This window comes from Danio aesculapii, chromosome 12 (assembly GCF_903798145.1).
Source record: "Danio aesculapii chromosome 12, fDanAes4.1, whole genome shotgun sequence".
NCBI classification, from domain to species: Eukaryota; Metazoa; Chordata; class Actinopteri; order Cypriniformes; family Danionidae; genus Danio; species Danio aesculapii.
The window spans coordinates 21,759,227-21,786,748 of NC_079446.1; the positions used below are offsets into that span (position 1 = coordinate 21,759,227).

Here is a 27,522-nt window from a genome sequence, read left to right on the forward strand (position 1 = left end):
GATGCTTAAACAATATATTGTGTAGCCCAAGATGGTACCTTTTCAAATATTACATATTTATACCTAAATTGTCCATACAAGTACCTCTAGGATACATATTAGTACCTAAAAAGTTGCCTCAGCACTTTTGTACTTCTGGCATGTATGTACTTGTACTTGTGGCACTGTATGGTCTCAAGTCTCATCGTAATGAAAAGTTAGTGCCACTTACAGATTTGAAGGTTTATAGACAGTAGGCTGATTCATATATACAAATGAAACCTTTATTGCATAGGTTATCCTACTTTTGTCCTTCTTAATTATTGTATTTCTCTATGGCTAAGCAGCATTTAGTTCATTTTGGTTTCTGTAGTGTTTGTCTGTCTATGGATTTTTCATTAAGCGTGACCTTGGTGTCTGCTGACGTACCATATGGTTTTACAGCAGGGTGTCTCACACTGCCACATCCATTGTTTCCCCTTTTTTGGTATATAACTGTCTTCTAGAAGCTGTGAATTTAATGGTAAATGTTATAGAGCTAAGAGTAACTTGATTATTTAATGACAAGAATGTTAAGTGAGCTGTGAAGGCAGCTAGCGAATAGCTGTCACTTCATCTGATATTTAAATAAGTTTCAGTTTAGTTTGCACCAATCTTGGGTTTTAGGTATGGCTGCATTATATAAAAAAAATGTACATTGCGGTAGTGTTGTCATGATACTGAATTTTAGAACTAATCGTTACTAAAATTTTAGAAACATCCATTTTCCGTTAAAATTGAAGTGCCGTTGAGTGCATTCTTAAACCGCCAATTTGCCATTGTGTTCAAAACTTGAATGGCTCTATTGGGAATTTTTTTTCTCTTGATTGATTGGGATGATTTCGTAGGGGAGTCCATCTACCTAAAATATACCAAAATGTATTCAAAAATGTACAGAGTTTTCATTGTATGAATAATTAAGTGCAATTAATCTTCGTTAAAGCTTCAAATAAGCCTGTCACGATATCTATTTTTTGTCATATGATATATTGCACCATAATATATTGCGATAAATGATATGATTGTCATTTTAAGACCATTTTTTTGCCACTCATTATGTAGGCAATATAATAACATCAAGTACACCTTTACAAAGAACATACCTAAGAATATTCCATTTAATTATTGTCATTTTAACAATTTAATAATGAGGCATTGGAATCAGAATGTGAAAACTGATATCCTAAAAAATAATAATAAATGTTAACACAAAAGTTCAAGGTAAAAAGTAACAGAGACTCCGATATCTGCTACCAAATCTATTTTCAGTTGTCAGGCACTCACATGAAAATTTCTATAGTAATTTATAGTAAAATACTATAGTGTTTTTTCAACGTAGTGACACTGACACCTGCAATAGAGATAGAGAGGCTGTTTTTTAAAATAATTTTATGTTGATATATATTGCATCATCAAAAATTATTGATGTCATGGCCATGTGTTGTGCGATAAGTCGATATATTAATTATTGTGACAGGCCTAGCTACAAATGTAAAGCCCAAATGCTTTAAACTGGCTTAAAATGTTTACAAAGCTCTGCATTTAATAAACTTTCACTTTATTATGGTTGAACTAAAATGACTCAAATTCTCATGTGTTCTGGACTACATGGTCAAGTTCAACTATAGTCCTGACCCCACATTGCCCGTCTAATGATGTAAAAATTGCGAATTCATACATTGCGACGTTGATGTTGAAACGATATATTGTACAGCCCTAGTTTTAGGTAGCATGAAGGCAGCTTGACTTTAATCGCTCTTGTTGTCATGGTATTAGGGCTGGGCTATATGGCAAAAAAGCTAACTCGAAAAAATGTTTCCACATTGAACAATTACAATACATTTCGATATAAGTTGTTAATGCTTCCAGCTTTAAAAGTTATTATCCCAACAATGACTTATGCAACAAAAAATTTATTTGGCCTTAAATAAAAACAAATAGTAAAAACTATTAATCTAAAAAAGATTAATCTGGCATTACGAGGTAAATTAAATGTGCAAAACATAAACAATAAAAATACACAGTACAACTTCAAGCAAGTACACACAAATTAAAACTTTCAGGGTTGTTTTGAGTGATTGAAAAGATTGGTTGTTATGCCAGGCTTTGCCAAACCATTGACATACATTACAGATCTGCTCCTTGTCACACTTCAGATAGCCAAACCACTTCCATATCACAGAATTCATGCTGCAGTTTTTGTCAATAATTTTATTCATCTTTGGATAATAACTCATAGTTAGTTTACTTTCGTCACTGCTTCTACTCATTATGTCTTTATTTTTGTCTTCTTGTCGAGTTTGTTAGCAAAGTGTTGTAGGAAATGGTCTTTTGAATTCCTGCTGATTGGTTATTGTTGTCGCATATTGCTGCTGTGTGATTGGCTCTTAAATCAATATAGAGTAAAAACGCAATTCGATATGATATTGTTTATTGGCCCAGCCCTATATGGTATTATGGAGCAGCTGAGCCTCATGGTACAGGCCCCAGGAATAGATTTCACCACAAGAGAAGAGAAAGATGTCGTTGTATATTAAATCTCTGATTTTACTCATTTTTGTCAGTAAATGATATAAGAATTAATCCTATATAATGGTGAACAAATTGCAGGCTGTTTAGAAAATGTGTCTTAACTCAAGCACCACTTTTTAACTTAATTTATTTATTTATTAACAGTAAATTTTTAAAAAGTAGGAACCGCTTAAGCCACACATGTGCAAAAATTAGATAAGAAATTACAGACTCACTGCATAGGTACTTTAATTGATTGAGAAATTATATTTGAAGCCATTAAAAAGTATTTTTTATCTCAAATAAATAGAGCTTAAATAAATCTTCATGATATTGATATTTATGGTATAAATATGAATTTATTCTGGATGTACAGTACTACAATTAAGTCGCTTCACTGCCTTTCATAAAACAATACACAAACAAATAAGTTAATTGTCTGTTAAATGCACACAACAGTAGCTCCCTAAAAAATTGCAGTCATCTAGAAACACTTTGTTTGTACTGTTTTTTTAAAATCATTTTTATATCCGTATCTATATCGGTATGTCAAATGCAGCCATACTCTTTCAGACCTTATAATCATGTTAATATTCATTCATTCATTTTCTTTTCGGCTTAGTCCCTTTATTAATCTGGGGTCGCCACAGCAGAATGAACCGCCAGCACATGTTTTATGCAGCGGATGCCCTTTCAGCTGCAACCCATCTCTGGGAAACATCCATACACACTCATTCACACACACTACGGACAATTTAGCCTACTCAATTCACCTGTACCGCATGTCTTTGGACTGTGGGGGAAACCGGAGCACCCGGAGGAAACTCACGCAAACGCAGAGAGAACATGCAAACTCCACACAGAAACGCCAACTGACCCAGTCGAGGCTTGAACCAGCAACCTTCTTGCTGTGAGGCGACAGCACCTACTGCGCCACTGCGTTGCCTCATGTTAATATGACATTTCATTATAGATAGGTCTTTGTCATCTATTTCATCAAGTACAGTTGAAAATGGGGCTGGTTTGGCTGCACGATATTGAAAAAATCTGACATTGCGATATTTTATTTTGCTGCGATATTTATATTGCGATATGAATACAATTTCGGCAGATGCCTTGAATAGCTTTATTTGGAAATCATTAACTTTGATTGGAATAATCTTGTAGACGAGTGAATCAAAGAAATTGGAAGATTAAATAAATAAGATAGAGCAAAGATAAAAGTGGAATAAGTAGTCAGATATTCAGGAACTTTAATACGATACGATATTATTATAATATTTTGCCCCAGATAAAGATAGATCACCATACCAGCAATCACAATAAAACCATCCACAATATATCATGATATTTGTAAATGAAGAGGGAACAATGCATCAAAAAGTTATAAGATGTATTTCTTTTATGAACAGCACATATATCTCTTAAAATTGCAGCATTTATATATGATCGCTCCGCCAGAAGCGCCACCTCATGCATATCGCTATTTTGTCCTGCCTCTACTATTGAATAATCAAATGTAATGTCAAATGTAAACACTGTACATTCTTCATTGCTGATCGACAATAATAATCCCGACTCCACATTGCAGATGCTGCGATGTGACTATTGTGAATGCACACAAATTGCGATATCGATGCTGAAACTGTATATTGTGCAGCCCTAGTTGAAGATTCTGTTTTTATAGTTTGAGCTGCATGGCTTTTGTGTGTAACAATGCAGATGCACAGCTGGCTAATGAGAGGTTTGTAATGGGTCTGTGTAAAGAGATGTTTATTGTGTTTTGAGGATGGCACACTTGGCATTGCTCAAGGATTCTGGTGTATGTGGTGCCAGGCAAGTGCTAGAGAGTGCTGTATGTTTGCTGAGGGCAATGATTTTGTGGAAAAACATTATATAAAGATGATTAGGTAGTGTTTTATGCAAATGACTTCTTTCTGACAGGTCATTTATTTAGAGTAAATACATTTAGAGCAGTGTTTCTCAACCATGTACCTGGAGGACCACTAACACTGCATGTTTTGGATGTCTCCTTTGTCTTCCACACCCATTACAAGTCATTTAGTTTCTGCTAATGAGCTGATGATCTGAATCAGGTGTGTTGGGTTAAAAAGACATGGAAAATGTGTAGAGCTGGTGGTCTGGGCTGGTTGAGATACACTGATTTTGGCCCAATACCAATTCTACTACTTAGCCCTTCCCCTCAACCCTACCCCTCGTTTTGCATGTTCATGTGAAGAGGTAGGGGTGCCCCATTTCTCTTTAGCTTGAAGGCGTGGAGCTAAGGGGAAAGGCTAGGTAGCCCTTGAAACAGATTTTTCACACTCGAAACCAAGGGGTAAGAAAATTTCCCAAAGTACACCAGCTACAACCGCAGCATGACTGCACACGGAAGTAAGGAGATGTACAAATTCCAAATTATGTGTGCAGGTGTTGTAGTGGTGTCCCATTTCTGAGAGGTCAATTTTGAAGCCCTTCCCCTTGGCCCTTGAAAATTTTGTGGGGGTACAAAAATAGAATTGAGATCGGGCCTTAGAGTACTTCAAATTTTTTATTGCAGGTAGTTTACCAAAAAAAATCTATTTGCTTTTAAATGTACTTGCCCTCAAGTGAAAATACAAGATGTTCTTCCTCAGTAAAACATTCAAAAACTGATTTGTAGCTGAAACCTTGATCCTTGCTAAAATGCAAATCTCTGCTCGTACTTTGAGAATCAGAAAAAAATGCAAGAACAAATAAAATGTTCTAGTCCAAATTTCTAAAAGTCAAAAGCAAACAAATCAGCCAGTGGTAAAAGTAAATTAATCTTTAAATCGAAAACAAGTTTATTTTACTTACCCCTTGGCAGATTAAAGGAAAACTTACTTGATTTTGATGTATTATTTCTAAAAACAAAACATATTTTTTTACTTGTCAAAAATAATGCTTCTTGATTTAAGAATATTTAGACAGGGTATCCGCGTGGTCTTAAAATGTCTTAAATCTCAAAAGCTGAATTTTAGGCCTTAAAAGTATTAAATCTACTGAAATATTGTGCTGTAGGTTTTAAATGTATATAAGTTATAAGTCTTAACTTTACTTTGTTCATGTTTAGCTATCCAATCTGGCCATTAACACCCATAAAATCACCAACAATCGATCTCAATAAAAAATTTAACTTAAAAATAGCATTTAATTACTTTCCTTACAGCAACATTTGTTTATAAGTTCTCCATTTATTTACTGCTGATGATACAGACCTGACCTATATCTTTAATTACTTAAATGTTATTATTGTATTAGTAAATGTATTCAATTAGAATCATTTTTGAAAGGGTAAGTGAAAATCTTTTCCAACTGGGATACTCGAAGAAAAAATCCTTATCATTTAGCCCTATATTATATTATATTATATTATATTATAATATATTATATTATATTATATTATATTGTATTGTATTATATTATATTATATTATATTATATTATATTATATTATATTATATTATATTATATTATATTATATTATATTATATTATATTATATTATATTGTATATTTAGCCCTAAAATTTCACTCATAATGGCCTTACAAATGTCCTAAAATGTCTTAAAGTTAACATGGTGAAACCTGCAGAAACCTAGTTAGATATTTAGACTTGAGTACTTTTTTGCAGTGTAGCGTTGTGATATTTTCTGTCAATTTCTTGTGTGCTTTCAAATATGAAATGATCCATTTATTTACTAGTAAATGTGTCCAGTAATCTTATGATTTGTCAATCCCAGTTCTGCTATAGTGTGACATCATCCTTCAGTCAGTCAGCTCTTAGACAAAATCCTACTTAGAAAATGGATTCAGCAGAGGATGTGTTTTAGTCAGATTGAATCATATAAAAGGCTGTCTAATGTTTAAAAGAATTGACTTTCGGATTTATGTGGAAATGAGGCCTGAGAAAGGAAGCTCACAGCATCATTCATGTTGTTCCTTGATAATATGTCCGTTTCCTCTTCATTTTCTCTAGTTCTGTTTCCTCACTTCTAGACAGAGAGGGAACAAGACAATGAAGCAGATTACTGGTCACTTATGTAACCAGATTAGAGAAATGACTTTATCAGTGCCGCCTGCCCCTCTTCTCAGCCAGCCTTAACCCAGATGCACATGACCTGCTTCACTGACAGACTACATACATACCATCCACATAGAGAAACATTTGAGGAATGTGGTGAGGATGCAGAATTTAGAGACAACAGTTCACTGAATGGAGGGTGATGGTGATATTTTTAATGAAATCTTTGGAGTTGGTGCCTGTGGCATGTGCAAGATATTTACTTAAAAAAAAAATCGTGTTATTTTATAAAAATATTTGTTGTACTTTCATTTTGATCTCCATTGTAGACTGATTAAAGGGTTAGTTCACCTAAAAATTAAAATGATTATTAATTACTCACTCTCATGTCGTTCCAATCCCTTGAGACTTTTGTTCATTCTTGTAACGCAAATTAAGATATTTAGATAAAATCCAAGAGCTCTTTCATCATTCTCAATAAACAACAGTAGTCCAGGGATGTTCGAAGTCCAGAAAAGGAACCATCAAAACGTGACTTTAGTGGTTCACTTTTGTGTATAAAAAATCTATAAAAATCTATCTGTTCGCCCAATGTCTATACTGTAAAAAGATCTTACTGCCTTAAATTGTTTAGTTAAATCAGCTGAATTTTTTTTTGTCATTTTCACTTAAAGGGCACCTATTTTACCTCTTTTACAATATGTAAGATAAGCCTTTGGTGTCTCCAAAATGTGTCTGTAAAGTTTCAGTTCAGAATACCCATCAGATTATTTATTCTAGCCTCCAGAATCTGCCCATTTTGCTGACTAAGTACAGTGTAGCTGTTTTTGTAGCCTGTGGCTTTAAATGCACATGAGCTGCTTCTCCTGGCCCACCGCTCTCATGTGCGTGTCTGCTTCTCATCATGCGTTACATCAGATAAACAGCAGTCAGTGACAGAGACAGACTCGGTTGAAGCTGAAATACAGCTTATTAGTCAAAATAGCAAGTTAGTATGTATTTGTGGTTGAGTTTATTCAAGCCTTCCTGACACTATGAGTCTCACACTAATGCAATTCACAGTACAAACACACATTAACGTTTACCGACATCATGCAGCCGTGGTGATTAAAGCGGTTAATATTTACATACGGATTTCACGGTCATTATTACAAACATGCTCTGTTTTAAAAACATTTTTAAGTTATTAAACTTTGAAAAAAAAAAGATCACAGAGAGTTGGAACAGATATTCTAATCCCAGTTTCTTTGCAAAAGACTGTTCTGTGGACATGTGTATACATGATATTATAGAAACATGGCACCTGTCAATCAAATCGGAGGGAGGGGAAAACCACACTGCAATGTCATGTTGCAGTGGGCCTCAAAATCACTGGGATTTTGGTCCTATTTTAACATCAGGAAATGTAAAAAATGAGACTAGTTGTGTTTATTTTATTTTAATATGACTGTTGACACTATACCTACACACAGTTCTGTCCGAACAGCTATCAAAAGATTATTTTCATCATAGGTGCTCTTTAAATTAGTCAAACTCACTAAAAATATGAAGTTAAAAATCGGATTAACTTATTAAAATACGTTTAAAAAGCATAAAAACATTTGTTGTCATAACATTTGTCATATTATATTTACAGTATATTTTTCCACATTAGGTTATTGTGCAAGCTTACTTCAGGCAGTACAATGTATTGCCATAAGAGTCAGCAGTGCAACACTAATGCATCATTCAGACTAGCAGCGACTTTGTAGCTGGCTTTTGCTCTGGGAGGCGACCTGCTTTAAAGGCAGGGGTGTGTAGTTATATACAGCACGAATACAACCGGCCTCTGAGTGAGCTGAGAGAGGATCACATGCCTGTCGGTCAAGAAAGTCACTCTCCATTTGCATAAAGTTGAAAGATTCGCAACTTTGTTGCGTTGCTCGACACACCCACCTGGTCGCCAACGGTCACTGTCGCTCGCGTACACCCTTTCCCCTTGTCCCTTGAAACAGAGTGTGAAGGGGAAGGGCTTCAAAATTTACAGCTAAGAAATGGGACAGCACTACAACACCTGCACACGTCTTCATATGTCATCGCAATCAAAAACTTGCTTCATATGAGATCGACGATGGTGACTGCCGTAGTCATACCAGTTGTATTATTTTTTTGTATTTATCTTCAAGAAATCACTGAAGGCATATATTATGTTATTATGTTTTAAAAAAAAAAAAGCATGATTGAAAAACACGAACGCGGTTATGAATATTTTAAAACATCTCCTTACTTCCGTGTGCAGCCATGTTGCTGTTGTAGATGGTGTATTCTGGGAAATTTTATACCCCTTGGTTTCAAGTGTGGTGGTGAAAAATCTTTGTTTGAAGGGGTATCCACCCCTTTCCCTTAGCCCTACGCCTTCAAGCTAAAGAGAATTGGGACACCCATACCCCTTCATGTGAGGGGAAGGGCTAAGGGGTAGAATTGGGATTGGGATTGGGCCTTAAAGTATTGTATTACCCGTAGTACACATGCACCGACCAGATCTTGCACTGCTAAAGAGAGAACTTGGGTGAATAAATGTGTTTTTACATTTTTTTGTTGTTGTTGAATACATAAGGGTTCTTGGAGCTTTGTATTACAGTTGAAAGTCAGATGGAAAGTTGACAATATTTTTGGTTGGTTTTTTGGATTTAGAAAGTCTCAACACCGTTGATGTTTATGAAGGGGCAGAGAGCTATTGGAATTAATCTAAAATATCTCAAGATGAAAACTAGTGTCAGGCGATTGGAACAACACGTGGGTGAGAAAATAATAAAGGAGTTTTTTGGGGGGTGAACTAACCCTAAAGCAAACAACAATGGCTTATGGCCCGGTCTAGGGGCAAAGCTATTCCCATGAGTAAATATTAAAATACTGTTTTCAGAGTATAGTACTTGGTGGTTAAAAGGCTTTCCTGTGTTGAACATATGACCATATAATTCTCATAAACCTGCTAACTTTAGTGCAATATGTGTGAGAAGATTCCAGAAAGGGAAGTAACCATCCACAAAGTACTGTTTACATTGGAGCAAACTCCACACACAGGAAATACACTGGTGGACGCATAACAAAGTTGGTCTGTCTAGAACTGTAGTCTCACCGCTAAAAGTATTATAGGTGTTAGGTAAGTATTACAGAGTTTTTATATCTCATCATAACAGTTGTTTTAACAGGACAGAAGTGTAATTTCATGAACAGAAATAAGAGTTTCACATTTTTGCTTTGAATGTTTTGTCATGAGTTGGTGTAAACATCATTCTTGATGGATCAATTTTTAAAAAGATGTTTTATGAAAAATGTTTGTTATGCTCACTACCATTAACAAGCATTGAAGATAGTTTTGCATGTCTAGTCTGCAGTTATATATTTTAATAATTATTTTCTTTTAGAAGACATTCTACTGTGTTGCTTTTGTGCTTAGGGAAACATGCCGTATAATTGAGAATGTAATGTATTGTTTGACAATCTATGTAATGTCAGTATTTTCTTGCTAGTGATTCTTTATTTCTTTTTTTTTTAATCTTTCTTCCCTCAGACTTTTGTTTGGCTGAAACTGCACTCTTTATGTTTGGAAGTCTTTAACTACTATATAGGCTAATTAATACAGGTTTTTGTGTGATTGTTTTTTATTTTTTGTGTCTGAACTGTCATTACAAAAATGAAACAAAAAAATACACTGGATGAATAATGAAAAAAAAATCAGTAACAGGTCACAATTCACTGTACTAAAAAACCAATAACTAACATTTCTAGCTTAATAAACTGCTAATTAGCTGTTTATTAATAGTTAGTAAGGAAGAAGTTTGGATTATGTTATGTGTAGGATTAGGGATGCAGAATTAAATCATACTTTCTAACTACTAATGAACAGTTCATATCTTAATAATTGGCAGGTAATCAGCCAGTAGCTAATAGCATTAACTGTGACCAAATTTACATTGTCATTTAACAAATGCTTTTATCCAAAGCGACTTACAAATGAGGACAAGGAAGCAATTTACACAACTATAAGAGCAGCAGTGAATAAGTGCTATAGGCGAGTTTCAGGTGTGTAAAGTCTAAGAAGCAAAGCATTAGTAATGTTTTTTTTTTTGAGAGAGTACAGTTAGTGGTATAGTCAGAGAGGCAGTTGCAGATTAGGAAGGAAAGTGGAGACTAAATAGTTGAGTTTTTAGTTGTTTCTTGAAGACAGCAAGTGACTCTGCCGTTCTGATGCAGTTAGGGAGTTCATTCCACCAACTGGGCAGATTGAATGCGAGAGTTCGGGAAAGTGATTTCTTCCCTTCCCTCTTAGGGATGGAACCACGAGGCGACGTTCATTCACGGAATGTTTAAAGTGTTACCAAATTGTCCTCTTTCTCAAATTATGATGCTTTGAATTATCTTTATCACGTTGTTTGGGATATAAATCACAGAGCATTCCAGATTATTAAAAAAAACATAAACTAAATGACATTATTACTGAGTGATGATTTTACGTTGAATCTTACCAAGCTACAAAAAATTGTTTGGCTAGCTGGCTTAAAAAAAAATCTATAAGCACAACATTGGCTTCCTCCACTTAACTTGGACATGTACAAGTGATTGGTACAACTTCGGAACATTATAATGTTGGAATTGTCCACGGCTTGAGTGAACTTGGTACATGTGTGTACATTAAAGATCTGGACTACAGCTGCAATATCCCCATGTTTATTGCACAAAGTAATGATGAGGACCCAGAATGAATATTTTATTTTGTGTAATTGGTTATCTTTCATTCTTGATGCTGTACTTTTTTTTTTTTGTTAAATTCTGTTCATTGGATGCCCCAGATTGTAGAGATGGCAGGGGAGGGGGGTGTTGAGTAGCTGAATTGATATATGTCATTATATTTTTATTTCAGCCTATATGTTTTGTTAATAAAACTAACATTTGTATCCCCAGGTGAACTCTTGGAGCGGCTCTATAGAAATCGGTGTGACGGCGCTGGACCCAGCCGGTCTGGAATTTCCCAGCAGCGCCACAGGGCTAAAAGGGGGCTCGTGGATTGTGTCTGGCTGCTCTGTGCTGAAGGACGGCCGTTCGGTCCTGGAGGAGTACGGTCGGGATCTTGACCAGCTTGGGGAAGGAGATCGCGTGGGCATCCAGCGGAACGGGAAAGGAGAGCTACACCTGTGGGTGAACGGGCAGGACTGCGGCGCCGCTGCCAGTGGACTTCCATCTCGACTGTGGGCTGTGGTGGACCTCTATGGGAAGTGCACACAAGTGACTGTAGTGTCATGTGAACCGCCGTCTGAAATGGAGGGTGAAGAGGATGAAGAGGTGGAGGATGAGATTGTGTCGACGCAGGCAGTGTCCATTATGGCAGATGCCTGTCGTAGTCATGATGATAGAGCTGCTGTACTGACTGCAGCTGCTGCTACCACAGAGCGGATGAACGGATCAGCGGAGGAAGGTAAAAAGAGTTCACACCGTACAGAATGATGGAAATTATGTAATATTACATCTGGTATTTTAAGCTATTTAAAAAATTGAGAGCCCACTGAGAAACGGTTCCATGTTTTCATATGTTTATTTTTATTTTTAGGTAATACACCATCCCAGTGTTTTAACTTTAGACCAGTTAAGAAGGCAATGTTTTGTGGAATAATCCAGATTTTCAGTCATAACAAATGAAAACATTTGTTATAATTTCTGACCTGTAATTTTGTAATATAACTGTAATGACACTGTCATTTTCTGCGTTATGTTGCGTCCCGACCAGTCTAGGGTTGGTGGGAACAATAACAAAAGTGTAAATAAATAAATAAATTAAACTTAAAAATACTCAATTTTGGGTTTTCCCTTCTCCTGTCCCAACTTACAATGATCACAACAGGTTTATCAAGAAATAACAAGATTTATTTATTTATTTTTTAAACAACAAAAGATCTTAGAAGCATCTGTTCGGAAGGGAATCCAGGCCCAAAATAATAAACAAAAAGACAGCTAACGTGCGGGGAAAGATTCCTGACTTACCTGCTCAAATAAAAGTAGCCCAAATAAAATGACAACAAACTTCCCTTTCTCCCTCCCTGCCACAAACCAGGAGAAAACGTTTTTAAAGTAAATGGCGATTCCCAACCTACAGCTTCCATTTAAATCCAAAAATAATATATAGTTTAAATAAGTGAAAAATCACACAGGCTCAGATCTAACGGCAAGCAGTTTAGAAAATTACATTGTCAGCTAACCAAATCAGTCAAACACACCGCTAATTCAACAAACAATCTGGGGCAGGAGATAGGAGACGCTCGGAACAACAGCAACAGCGGCAACGACAACGGAGATTTGCGACCTGCATCGAGCAGAAAGATCCGTCCTTTGTTATTATCCTCCAGCTTATATACGCCCTCTATCGCAACACAGCTGGACTGCAATCAAGCGCAGCTCTAGAGGGAGAGAGAGAGACCTGCGCATGCTCCACAGCGCGCAACACAACATCAGCCCCAGATGCATAAACAAAACAAAAATCTGTATATATATATATATATATATATATATATATATATATATATATATATATATATATATATATATAATATTTATATAGATTAATAAATGTTCTCAGTTCTTTTTAAAAAATAAAAAAGATCTCAATATTGTTCCAACACATACCATGGTATATGTCTGATTCCTAGGCCTGTCACGAAACCAAAATATATTGCGAGAAACAGACCATTTTTAAGACCATTTTATGCCACTCATTATATAATGCCAGAATGACAATGTAAGTACACTTATTCTTAAGAATATTTAATTTAACTATGATCATTTTAACAATTTAATAATTTGGCATTGTAATCAGAATGTGAATATGCACATCCTAAATAAATAAAAATAAAAAGTTACAGCGGCTGTGATATCTGCTACCAGATCTATTTTCAGTTGTCAGACACCCACATGAAAATATACTAAAGTAATACTATAGTAAATACTGTAGTGTTTTTTTTAAACATACTGATGCTGACACCTCCAATAAAGATGGAGACATTGAACAGTCAGCTAAAATGTTGCTGAAATTGGTTTTTATGTATGGGCGATAGAACTGGGCCGATAAACGATATTATATCGAATCGCAATAAAATTTATGTCAATAACAATGATAAACTCTGGACTTTTTTTTACTCTATATTGATCTAAGACCCTCACACAGCAGAAATGTATAACAATGGGAAACTTGAAGTGTGTTGATATTAGAGATGCACCAAATTTTCGGGCATCCGAAGATTTATCGGCCTAAAATATGTAATGCCATTTAATGGACACGCTCATTTTTGTAGCTTCAGTCATTGTTGAGGTATTCTTTTAAATCTGGAAGCATTAAGAACTTATATCGAAATATATATCATTATCGTTCAATAAAGAAAATAATTATTTGGATTTCATTTTTGCCATATCGCCCAGCCCTAATGGGCGATAAACAGTTGAAGTCAGAATTATTAGCCCCCCTGAATTATTAGCCCTCCTGTTTATTTTTTTTCCCCAATTTCTTTTTAACAGAGAGAAGATTTTTCAGCACATTTCTAAACATAATAGTTTTCATAACTCATTTCTAATAACTTATTTTTTTTGTCTTTGACATGATGACAGTAAATAATATTTGACTATATTTTTCAAGACACTTCTATACAGCTTAAAGTGACATTTAAAGGCTTAACTAGGTTAATTAGGTTAACTAGGCAGGTTAGGGTAATTAGGAAAGTCATTGTATAACGATGGTTTGTTCTGTAGACTATCGAAAACAAATATAGCTTATAGGGGCTAATAATTTTGACCTTAAAATTTTCAAATTAAAAACTGCTTTTATTCTAGCCGAAAAAAAGCAAATAAGACTTTCTCCAGAAGAAAAAATATTATCAGACATACTGTGAAAATTTCCTTGCTCTGTTAAACATCATTTGGAAAAAAAATAAATAAATAAATAAAAAATTAAAGGGGGGCTAATAATTCTGACTTCAACTGTATATTGCATCACCAAAAATGATTGAGGTCATGTCCATGTGTTGTGCGATAAGTCTATACATTGATTATTGTGACAGGCCTACTAATACCAAGAGAAACTGAAAAAAATTCAAGTGGTGTCTAAATGTTTTTTCCATAGCTGTATATCAGTTATTTATTTAACAATTTTTTTATGAGAAAACTTAAGTAGCTCTGTGTAATAATAATATATATAAATAATTTTGCTGAACTCCTTGTTAATGTTCAGTTGTGGTGCTTTAAATTATACATTACATAAATATATAAAATGATGATAAATATCTAATGACAAAAATATATACTTCCTGTCAAAAGTGTAAAATAATTATGAGATTTTAATATTTTGGGGGATCTCTTATGCTAATATAATAAACCCTGGTGGTTTATCAAGTAATTTTATAGTTAAAAAAATTGGGCACATCAATTTTTGACTTTTAAAAGACTTTAATGTGTCATGTACACTTTCAATATTTGACTGTCTCAATTTTAATATATGTTTTTCCCTTTTCTCATTTAGTGCCTGAGGTGTCAAGGACGCACAGTCGGCCGGACAAATTTCCAAATAACTTTGAGCCTGATAGTGGTATGTTACTTTAGAATGGATTCGTGTTTATTAATCATCCTTAATCTTCAATGTCATTGTGTTTCACTGTATTTTTGTGCTCTTTTTTATCTCTCTCACAGTTTTGACAGAGCATCAGTTGTTTGATGTGTTCAACAATGCCATTGTGTCTCTGTATCGCTCGGAGGATGAGGGTGCAGAGGATTTGGGTGTTGGGGGTGGAGGTGGTGGCTCTGACTCCTCGAGGGGTGGCACAGGAAGTAACGGTGGAGGCAGAGGAACAGGAAGTGACAGTGGCATTGGTGGCGGAGGTGGAGGTGGAGGCAGTAGCAGCAATAGCAGCCCGGCGGGCAACTCTGGTGGGGCAGCAGGACTAGGGGTGGGCACTGGTGGAATGACCACCAACGATGCACTGCTGTTTCATGAGAAGTGTGGCACGCTGATCAAACTGAGCAACAATAATAAGACGGCTGAAAGAAGGAGACCACTGGATGAGTTTAATAATGGAGTCGTCATGACCAATCGACCACTCAGGCACAACGAAATGTTTGAGGTATGACTTGTTACATTCAGACAGGTGTAAGTTGTAATTTTTACGAGAATTGTTAGTGCAAACAACTGTTTGTAATTAAATGTGTCAAATGTCCACAGTCATATTGAAGTGATGTAAACATAAGTCTCTTTTTTTTTATTTCCTGACGGTAAAATAGGATCCAAGTCCCTCCCATTTTGAGGCTGACCGCAACGTGCTGTAGGAGTGCGGTTTCCTCACCCAACAAATTGATTATCAGACGTGAATTAACTTGTGTCCATATTAACGCCTATAAACATATCAACAAGACAGCATAAGTGCGCAGAGCAACTGGGATTAAAAGATCTGTTCAGCTCTCTGTGATCATCAATCATCATCAAATGTGATCAAGAATGAGTTTTACAAGTTTAAAAGATTTAAAAAAATTTTTATGTAATAAATTACATCGATTTTTACCGTCTTTATTTTTTATTTTTATCACCACAGCTGCATGTCAGTACAATTATAAAAGAAGACGCTTCAATCCCGGTTTGTGGACGTTAACATAAGGGACATAACATAAGTGCAAAGTTAAATGCGTGCGCTGTGTGTGTGTGCGCATGAACTTTGTAATGACATTGTGTGTGACCGATCTTCGCAGAAAGGCTTGAATCAACTCCACAACAAATACATCAAATAATCATTGGGGAAGGTCTTACGGTAGTTTTTTTTCACAAAGGTTACGTGAGATCTCCTTCCTTCATGTCTGTCACTGTGCTGTTTATCACACTCTGACATTCCAATATTCTGAAAGGTATAATAAATAATGGGTGTTTTGTGCTGAAACTTTACAGACACATTCTGGAGACACAAAAGTCTTATCTTAAATATTGAAAACGGGGTAAAATAGGTGTCCTTTAATGTAATGTGAAGGATTTGGCCTTAAATGGATAGGTCAGACAAAAAAAAATTAATAAAAGATAAGTTAAATTACTCACTCTCAGGCTGTAGGTGCAAGATTTAGTTGACTTGATTCTTCAGAAGAACATTTAAAGATGGTTTAAAACTGATTCAGTGGTCTTTTGCGACTCATAAAATGCAAATCAATAGTGACCAGCATTTTGAAAGTGAATAAAATATTTATACAGGCAAAACACAATTAATACCTGAGGCTCCTGATGATGTTGAGGGCTTAAGCAAAACAAAAAGTCCACAATCAGAAACTGTACCTTTAAAGGTAATAATGTTGTAAAAAATTACTTTTTTATTTAGTTAAACGTCTTTTTTTTAGTTGAACTAATGGTTTAAACAAAGTAAATGTTTAATTTTGCAGTGTTTTATTAAGATTATTTGGTAATTACCAAAAATTATACTTGTATAGTATATTTAATCTGCAAAGTATTGTCTCATTTAAGTGTTTAAGTATTTATGTCAAACAAATTTAAGTTAAGGAGAAATACAGTGAATTTATTTTGTATGTTTATATATGTATATGAAATGTAGCAGTAAATATAGCTATAAAGAATTTATTATAAAGTACTTTCTTTTTTTTTTCAGATTCGCATTGACAAACTGGTGGATAAATGGTCTGGTTCCATTGAGATTGGAGTGACAACCCACAACCCAAATAATCTTGACTACCCTGCAACAATGACCAATTTGCGCTCAGGTACACGTTGTTATTCAGCCATATATAATCAAATCACAATTGTTCACAGACGTTTCACTATGTACCTATCAAGCATATATAGTTGAAGTCAGAATTATTAGCCCCCCAGTTTATTTTTTTCCCCAATTTCTGTTTAACGGAGAGAAGATTTTTCAGCACATAATAGTTTTAATAACTCATTTCTAATAACTGATTTATTTTATCTTTGCCATGATGACAGTAAATAATATTTGACTAGATATTTTTCAAGACACTTCTAAACAGCTTAAAGTGTCATTTAAAGGCTTAACTAGGTTAATTAGGTTAACTAGGCAGGTTAGGGTGATTAGGCAAGTTATTGTATAACGATAGTTTGTTCTACTATCGAGAAAAAAAATTGCTTAAAGGGGCTAATAATTTTGACCTTAAAATGTTTTTTAAAAAATTAAAAACTGCTTTTATTCTAGCCGAAATAAAACAAATCAGACTTTCTCCAGAAGAAAAAATATTATCAGACATACTGTGAGAATTTCCTTGCTCTGGTAAACATCATTTGGGAAATATTTAAAAAAGAAAAAAAAATCTAAGGGGGGCTAAAAATTCTGACTTCAACTGTCCAATCACTCTCTATAAATAACTGAATCACAGAATTCATCACATTTATTTACCTTTAAGGCACAATCATGATGAGTGGCTGTGGGATTTTAACCAATGGGAAAGGGACTCGTCGGGAATACTGTGAATTCAGCCTGGATGAACTACAGGTAAGCTGACTGATCTGATCCATAATACGATGGCTTGATTTATTTGTGCACAACATGACCACAATTACTAATTGTTTCTGATGTCATTTATAGGAGGGAGATCACATTGGGCTGATGAGGAAAGCCAGTGGAGCACTGCACTTCTACATTAATGGCATTGATCAAGGTGAGACTGGTTTAGACATGCAGCCTAGAGGGAACATTGAAAACAGGTCAAGCTGGGTTTTGTCAACATGTATATCATATTTTCTAAATATATGGCCAAGCGGCTGTAAATAAATAATGAAAGATGGCCCAGAACGGAGCCTTAGGGGAACGCCAGTAGTAGACGAATTAGATTGAATTTGTTAGTGCAATCAGAAGGATGCGATCTAATCCCACATTGGTTATATGTTTCTATGTATGTTTCTTTATGTTAATATTGGTGTGTTAATATTGGGCATAAATAAACCAACGTGTGTTTATTTATTAATGTTTTAAGATAGGATTGAGATGAGATAATTGTGAGGTTGGTTTGATATGATAGTGGAAGGATTAATTAAGTGTACAGTATGGTTATTCCACCTTCTTTTTGGACATGTGTAAGTAAATATTGTTCTGTTTTGAATTGTTGTTTTATTGTGTCTATTGGTTCTTGATCGGTCAGGTAATTTTCAAAATAAAAGTCCCAGATGAAAGCTCAAAGTACATGTCTCAATGGACAGAACAGTTCTCATTTGTTAACATTGTGTTCTTTATATGTTTGAAATTAAGTCACAACAAACAAGAGTGATGCATCACACAATAATTCACACGCACATTTTTCCAAACTACTTTTCTGCATTGATTTTATAGGGGTTGCAGCCAATCAGACACCTGCTGTAGTGTATGGAGTGGTGGATCTCTATGGCATGGCAGTTAAAGTCACCATTGTGCACAACCATAACCACAGTGATCGCTTGCGCCGCAATAACGCCATCATGAGGGCGCTGTCACCTGATGTGGGTCGACCCCGACCTGCGCTCTCATTAACCCCCGAGCCTGATATCCCAGACCGCTTGCTCTTCCATCCAAACTGTGGGCAGAAGGCCGCAATTATCAGCGACGGACGGACTGCTTTACGACCTCAGTGAGTTAACTAAATCCCAAAATTACTCTATTTAATTGACGTGAAGGGGCAGTCGATGAAATGTTGTTCTCTGGTGCAGCGCAACGGATGACTTCAACCATGGTGTTGTGCTTAGCAATCGTCCATTGCACTCCAATGAGGTTTTCCAGGTGCGCATTGACAAAATGGTGGACAAATGGGCTGGCTCCATAGAGATTGGTGTGACGACTCATAACCCTGCCTATCTTCAGCTACCGTCAACCATGACCAACCTGCGCTCGGGTAAGATACAGAGGCAAAAGGTCACAAGTGAAAGAACAGCTGACTGATTAAAGTGTTTGTGATTTCAAGGCCACGTTACCAGTGGCATCAAATGTAAAATGCATGAGTGTTGGCTAATCTTTTGCTTCGCTATCTCCACAGGAACCTGGATGATGACTGGAAATGGGGTCATGCACAATGGAACTACAATTCTGGATGAATACGGGCACAATTTGGACCGTCTAAAAGTGAGTTTAAAGCCCAGTTCAAACTTTTTGCATATTTTTTCAGATAATTTGAGAAAGTTTGCCTAAAATAAAATGTAAAACTCATGTCAGTGCGAATCTGTATTTTCTTAATGATTTTGTGGAACTGAAAGGAGAATCTTCAGACAGCTTTTTATACAACATGCTACAGTACATATTACATTATTACATGATACATGTTCTTAAAAATTATTAAAACATCATAAATCAATTTAGAGGAGTTTAAGGCCCTTACAAAAATATTAAAAAGTCTTAAATGCTATTTTCCAAGGTATTACATTTTGTATCATGTTTGATTGTACAATGTAGAGTTGTATGCTAAAGTTTGCCTGAATTTAATCTGCAAAAATTGGGGTGCTATGTAGTTTATAGACCTTCTTCATGGAACGCAAAATTACTCATTATGCTTTGCATGTATGCGTAAGGATGATGCTTTAAACTTTCGGTCGACAGCTTGATGGCACATTTGAACAGCATTGAAACAATAGTTTTAATTTATTATACTTGCTTCTTTGAACTAATACTACTGCTGATCCATGCCACCTCCTGGACCAATCATTTACAAAATGCGATCTAATGTAAATGGAAAGAACTGCGGCGAATCATTTTACCTCCATCGTCAGACGGCATCTTGTGGCAATTAAACAGAGCATCGTCATCTTTAAAGGGAACATTTTCTTTTTTTTTAAATATATATAACCAACCCAAACTAATGTAATTCACCAAAATGTTTGACACGCATACGTACTGTCCCACTAACACATTGATTGAAAGAGTTGAAATTTACTAAGTGAAAATAAAGCGGCATTTTGAAATTTAAAATAAAAACGCATACCAGGTAATTACTACACAATACAAACTTAATAAATGAAACATAAAATGCTCCTGATTAGAGTCAACATGCAAATCAGCCAACATAGTATCAGTAACCTTCTTTTCAAGAAGGTCCAGAACACTCACACTCTATTTCAAACTTTTATCTGATGGCAGACACTGAGTTAGGAGAACGTTTTTCTCTCAAGCGTTAAACCACTTCATACAGAAGCATAACAGCTTTAACACGCATCTTTCGAAATCAAAGCTCATCACAAAAACACTCCGTATCCCACTCAAAACAGTATTGACACCCACTTTCAGATCGAGAATAACCAGCTGATAAAGCGCTGCTGTTGCTGATGACAACTCTAAACAAAGTTTGAAGCTTCCTACTGGAAGGCGCTGGTCGCTGTGGCGCCCTCCATGTAGCAACAAAGAAAAAGGTCTCCTTTTCACAAGACATTATAAAGCGTTTAATGGTCATCATAACCTTAAATCCTTGGAAGTTTTTAATATTTAGATTTTTAAAAAATGTATAAATGTATTATATCATCTTTGCGTCAAACTACAAATAAGAATTACCGCTTATGCGAGGAGTTTCTAATGCAGCATCTATGGGGCTGAGAGTAAATTTGACGTTATTCTCTCTTCTGGCTGCCGTCATCAGTCTCACATTATTTTTTCCTTTTTTCTGAAAGTCTATAACACCATTGAGGTGTGTTTCTTTTATCATTTCAGCAAATAGGATTGTAAAAAAAATTGTTTATTGTACTCTCCCATTCACTGCGCTCTTGCGTTTACCCAACTTTGGCTCCTTCCGCTACTGAGAAACCCATAAATGTGAAAAGGGTCTATAAAATTTTTTAAATCTTACTAGATTTGATATCACGCTGCTTTGTTTACTGCAGTAACCAAGTCAACGCGGTTATTTTTCCATTTCTGTAGGCGCCACCTGCTGGATTAGAATTTTTCTTCAGATTATTCAGCGAATATACTGCAAGTTAAAATGTCATCACCAAAAAATGTCATCAGTGTTACCGGTTAAAACCTAAAGTGGTTATGAGGTCTTAAAGTAAATGGAAAGAGTCTTAAAAGAGGTCTTAAGAGTTATTTTATTTCAATATCTGATTTCCTGTATATACCCTGTAATAGTAATACTAATAACAGCAGTAATACAGTTTATTCGTATAAGCACTCTTCACAACACACATGGTCACCTTACAAACACAACACAGATCTCATCCTAAACAACAGTACGTCAAGCAGTGAAATACAAAAAGATGCTGCAAGATCTGAGGTAGAAGCTTAAAGTTTGAAGCATCATAAAGAGACCATTAAATAGACATGTTTTAGTAGGATAAATGGCTGCAGAAAATGTTGACTTTTTTCTATGATATATATTGCCCATATCGAGTATAATTTCACAAGATAAAATGAATAGCTCCATTTGGAAATAATTTATAATTTTAGATACATTAAGATGATTTTGTAAGGGAGTGCATCTGGTTAACCAATCAAGTGCAAGCATTGATAAATACAGTAGTTTGATTTAGCTATTGGAGGATTTTACATATATTTCATGTGGATGTCTGCAGGCTGGAGATACGGTGGGAGTTGTCCGAAAGGAAGATGGGAGTTTGCATTTCTTTGTGAATGGAGTGCCTCAAGGTCCTGCTGCCTGGAATGTTCCGCCCAGCGTGTATGCAGTAGTGGATCTGTATGGACAGGCTGCTCAGGCCACCATCATGGATGATATGGGTAAGAGCAATAAAGATGGCATTGAAAGAAATTGGTGGATGGTAGACACCTTGAAATAAGGCTGAATGGTATTACACATTAATATGGAATTGTTTAAAAAGTAAAAGCATGTTATCTTCCGTGGTATTCAGCAAAGACAAACACTAAAACGTTATATAGTATGACCCCCCACAATATTAATGTGTTGTGTGTCCAAGTTATTAAATATACCGTTGAAGTCAGAATTATTGCCCCCCCTACAATAACTTGCCTAGTTACCCTAACCTGCCCATTTAACCTAGTTAAGCTTTTAAATGTTAATTTAAGCTGTATAGTAGTGTCGTTAAACAGAAATTGGAGAAAAAAAATAAACCGGGTTGGTATGGGTGGTAATAACTCAGACTTCATCTGTATGTTCCAAAAAATAAATATTTGACACATGGCCACACAAAAAACCCAATCATAACAACTTGGTTATAGTTTCAGTTTCAGCAGTTTTAAAGGAAGAGTTCACCCAAAGAATGATCATCCTGCCATCATTTATCCTTCACTTTAAAACCTATTTGAATTTCATTCCCCTGTTGAACACAAAAGAAGATATTTTGAAAAATGCTGCTAGCTAGCACACATTAATTTCTATAGCAAATTGTTGTCCTACTATGGAAATCATTGGGGGCCAGAAACCAGCAATCTTCACAGTCTCTTCTTTTGTGATTAACAGAAAAATGAAACTCATAAATGTTTAAAACCTCATGAGGTAATTTTCATTTTTGACAGTTTCTGCAAAGATATCTTTTCTGTCAAATGTGATAAACAGATGGCATCATTTTGCTACTTTACATCAGCAGCAATTCATTTAGCAATACTTTGTTGGTGCAAAAACTAAAGAATACCAGAGAGCTACACATATCCACCAGATGTCGTTAACTTGCGATATTTTTAAAGCGAAAGTGAAAAGTGAATGTGCATTCAAAGGCAATTTTAGCATCTCCCTGATGCAAGCAATTAGGGCTGCACAATATTTCAGCATAAATATCACAATGTGATCATTCGCAATCAGATTTTCATTATCATTCAGGATCATAGTCACATCGTGAGTATACGCAATGTTAGTCTGGAGAATAATTTACCATTTTGCTAGTGTTTTTTGAGGCCTGTGTGAAGGTTTTAATGGGAAATCGTACCATTTTTAATTTAATAACAATTAATTTGATTGAATTGTTTGTACAATAAAGACTATGCAGTATTATTTTATATTTGATTATTTATATATATATATATATAGACCTATATTCATGATTTTATAGCATGCCAAAAATACAGTATTTCCTTTTCTTCACACAGCAAATTAACATGCAACTTGACTGTTGTATAAAAGTAATTGGTTAAATAACAAAATGGCACTTAATTAACAAACGAGTTTAATAATAATACTTTAAGTAAAATAAAAATGAAAGAACTCAAACCAGCTCAAATGTTCTTGAATCAAACATGTTACAGTAATGTACATATGCAGAAATATACAATGTCTGAAAAGGTGTTTTGACAGTTGAAAAGGTTAAGAGGTGTTTTGACAGTTCAGAGCCACCGTACAAGCGAAAAACTAAATACAGATAGTATTACTTTAGAAAATGAGGCATAAATTCATCATATTTGGCGTTTTATATTGTTTTGAACACACACGAGTGCTGCTTGTCAATCAGACAAAGCTTTTATGTTCGTTCTTGCTGTTAATTGCGAGAAAAATGATCGATGAAAGGGGCAATGCAGTGGCGCAGTAGGTAGTGCTGTCGCCTCACAGCAAGAAGGTCGCTGGTTCGAGCCTCGGCTGGGTCAGTTGGCGTTTCTGTGTGGAGTTTGCATGTTCTCCCTACGTTCTCCCAGCGTTCGCGTGGGTTTGAAACTAACTGTGAGTTTGAAACTAACTGAAGGCGCTGTGTGACAAAGCGGACATGAGAGCTCATTATAATCGTTATAAATATGCTAATCAAACTGAATACAATTTTTCAACAACACATGGCAAACAACGCGTTGATAAGAACAAATAATCATATTAGGTTACAAACAACCCAGCGAGTTTTTAGAACGTGTGCATCGCTGCTGTTGTTTACTCATGTAATATTTTTCCTGAGGCGATTTAAACCAAAATACACAATGACACTCAATCAAACATATCTACATTGATTAGGAATGTGGTTACTTATTGAGTTATTATTAATGGCCAGCAATACCACACAAAGAAAGGACGGACTATGTGAGGTAAGCTCCATTATACTGCATTGGACAAGTCTGAACAAGTAACAACCACACAAGTGCGAGACTTTTTCTTAAATGAATTTATCTATGCTTGCAGATTGTTTATTATATTTCATGCATTCCACATCTCAGTCAATCTAAAATTCTAAATTCTTTCCAAATAGTTATTCAACTCATCTAGTAAAATTGTATTCATATTGCAATATATGTTGCGGAATAAAAAATATCGTAATGTTAGATTTTTTTCCAATATTGCCCCACAAGCAATATAGAACTTCTTAATATCTCGATGTAATGTATAGTACCCAACGATATCTAAAAATACAGAAATCTGTAACCACAAGTGTTTTTTTCCTCTGCAAACTGCTTTAACAAAGTGTCTCGTGACCACAATGTACTCGGAGCCTTTCAGTTTGTGATATCATTCCAAATGCTGTAAATTGTTTACCCTACACTGAAATTGCTAAGTGTCTACAGACTTTTAATAATAAAAAAAATCTCTCTATCTTTCAGCTGATCTCCCTCCCTTGCCTGACGACAGCTCCGAGGGTCCCACTGCCATGTCCCCTGGTAGCCCGTGTTCAATTTCGGGAGCCACAGCTGCCAATGACCTGCGCTTTCATCAGCTGCACGGCACAAACGCAGTCATCACCAACGGTGGCCGAACAGCACTTAGGCAGAACTGCCGCAGCGAGTTTAATGATGCCATCGTCATTTCAAACAGGTTACTTTTGTTTTAGCATGAAACCTTAAGGATGGTTAGATCCTGCTGCCTGATCTTAATAGATAAGGCATTAATATTTTATCCTTGTGTGTCTGTCTTAATAGGTGCCTTCGGGAAGGAGAGCTCTTTGAAATTGTGATTCAGAAAATGGTGGATCGCTGGTCAGGCTCTATAGAAGCAGGTCAGTTATTATGAAACAACATGATTCAGTGAAGAAATACCACAGATTTACTAAAGAAATGCAGTTAGTTGACAAAAGAAATACCACAGTATTCAACATTATGTGATTTCACATAACTTGTTTACTTATTATTGAACCATTTATTCACTTAAATAGCCCCTATTATACATTAAAAAGGTCATATTTTGGTTTTAAGGGTCTCCAACAACAGGCTGATATGCATGCAAGGTCAAAAAACACTTTCATTGTCTTATAATATGCTTTTATTTTTACCTAATTATCCCAGCAACTCCCATATGATTCGTTCAGCGACTCATTTGTTCCTAAATCCCTCCTTAGCGCGAAGCTAATCTGCGCTGATTTGACCGATGACAGTCTGTTACGATGGGTCGACAGCGTTCAGCGCAAGACCGAGTGCAATGCCCAGCACAGCTTATCAACAATATTGAAGTAGTCAGAGTGCAGAGGGTATGTGTGAGCATACCTGCGAACATTCCTTTTTTTCTGGGATTCTCCCATATTTCAGACCCATCTCCAGCCACTCACTCATTTTGTTATTTATCTCGGAAAACTCCCGTAATTTCAACCACCCCCCGGTCCTCAGCATTTTGGTACGGTCTGTAAAAAACGTTAGTTAAACCTCCGGGTCGCCAACATTGTATAGGATCCGATCGCAGCGGCTGCCAGAAACACGCTTTATAGTAGTTACTAACACCACAGTACACAGTACCAGGTTCTCAAGAGTGTTATTCAGACACCTCACCCCCGAACCTAACCCCCCCAGTCTCCTGAATTTTCAGGGACAGATGTTGGCAGGTATGTGTGTGAGCCCATAAGTAAAAACAGTGACACACATTCAGTATTAATCCACACAGTGGCAACAGCTGAACTATTTTGAAACCTGACTACCGCCCATGTGTAGGAACATCTGATGGTGGCCATAGCAACGACAAACGGCAGTGGATCACGAGCTCACAAACGCATTTAAATCCGTAAACAAAGCGTCGTGCGTTGCGTTTTCAAGGTGACGTTAGACGCGATATGAGAATATAAAGAGTTAACAAGATACAGTACAAGCGGTTACAAGTAACAAAACACAATTAAATACATAATTTGCAAGCTAGAGAAAACAAGCAGGCAATCATGGTAATGCACTTACACTTGTGAAATGGAGGAAGAAACTGATCCATGATCCACTGATCCGTGTACTGATAAAGTTCCTGTCGAGCTCTGACAAGTCCCATACCTCAATAGTCTTTTCTGATCCTACCTTTAACAAATGGCCAACGAATGCCCCATGTAGATTCCAGAAGCACTCGAACAGCATAAGGCTGGGCTATAATGCTGAGGTATTATTTTTATTGTCAAGTGCCACTGTTTCAATTAAAATCTTACAAAGTTGCCAAAGACATACCCCAGAATCACTATGAAATACTTCAGATTTACTTCGAAATGCCTCTGATTAGTACAAGCTTGAGATATTAAAGAAATACCAATTGCAACAGAAACACCAGTAACACCAGAGACTCCAGTAATACCACTGATTAATTAAGGAAATACCATTAATTTAGCACAGCAATCTCGATCTTATACCTCTGTTATTAAAAAAATACCACTGATTCACTAACATAAAACTATCAAAAATCTTCTAAAGAAACACCACTAGTTCAGGTTTACTGAGTGGGAATCAGGATTATCTCAGATTGATAGAAATCCCTCAGATTCTCCTAAGAAATACCACAGATTTACCAGTAGTGTCTTTGATTCATTACAACAGTTTGGTAAGACTGAAATTTTTTTTTTCTGGTAGAAGAATACTTGTTTCGAAAACACTGATAACCAAAATAATTAGGTTTTTAGCAATAAATAGGTACTGGTACTTAGAAAAATAATAATAAAAATGAATGGAAAAAAATGTCCATCTTTGTGTGTTCTTGCACAGGAGTGACAGCGATCAGACCCGAAGAACTGGAGTTTCCAAATACGATGACTGATATTGACTATGACACATGGATGCTGAGGTGCACTACTGTTTACTAGAATCTCAATGTTATACAAAGCCTTTTCTTGTATAAGTATACAAGTTATACAAGTACTTTTGCTGTCAGAGCAGAT

The 27,522-nt window shown here is 35.8% G+C and overlaps 1 protein-coding gene across 2 annotated transcripts in view; it reads left to right on the top strand.

Annotated features, from left to right (window-relative positions):
* neurl4 (neuralized E3 ubiquitin protein ligase 4) overlaps nucleotides 1–27,522 on the top strand; it is a 53,263-nt gene that overhangs the window by 3,816 nt on the left and 21,925 nt on the right. For both annotated transcript variants that reach the window (XM_056469637.1, XM_056469638.1), the window contains exons 2-14: nucleotides 11,517–12,027; nucleotides 15,112–15,177; nucleotides 15,279–15,709; nucleotides 17,225–17,336; nucleotides 17,991–18,079; nucleotides 18,173–18,245; nucleotides 18,914–19,187; nucleotides 19,267–19,448; nucleotides 19,590–19,675; nucleotides 22,105–22,267; nucleotides 25,016–25,226; nucleotides 25,331–25,407; nucleotides 27,350–27,428. In XM_056469637.1, coding sequence (XP_056325612.1) covers nucleotides 11,517–12,027; nucleotides 15,112–15,177; nucleotides 15,279–15,709; nucleotides 17,225–17,336; nucleotides 17,991–18,079; nucleotides 18,173–18,245; nucleotides 18,914–19,187; nucleotides 19,267–19,448; nucleotides 19,590–19,675; nucleotides 22,105–22,267; nucleotides 25,016–25,226; nucleotides 25,331–25,407; nucleotides 27,350–27,428 — 2,354 coding nt within the window. The remainder of the gene's footprint in view (nucleotides 1–11,516; nucleotides 12,028–15,111; nucleotides 15,178–15,278; nucleotides 15,710–17,224; nucleotides 17,337–17,990; nucleotides 18,080–18,172; nucleotides 18,246–18,913; nucleotides 19,188–19,266; nucleotides 19,449–19,589; nucleotides 19,676–22,104; nucleotides 22,268–25,015; nucleotides 25,227–25,330; nucleotides 25,408–27,349; nucleotides 27,429–27,522) is intronic.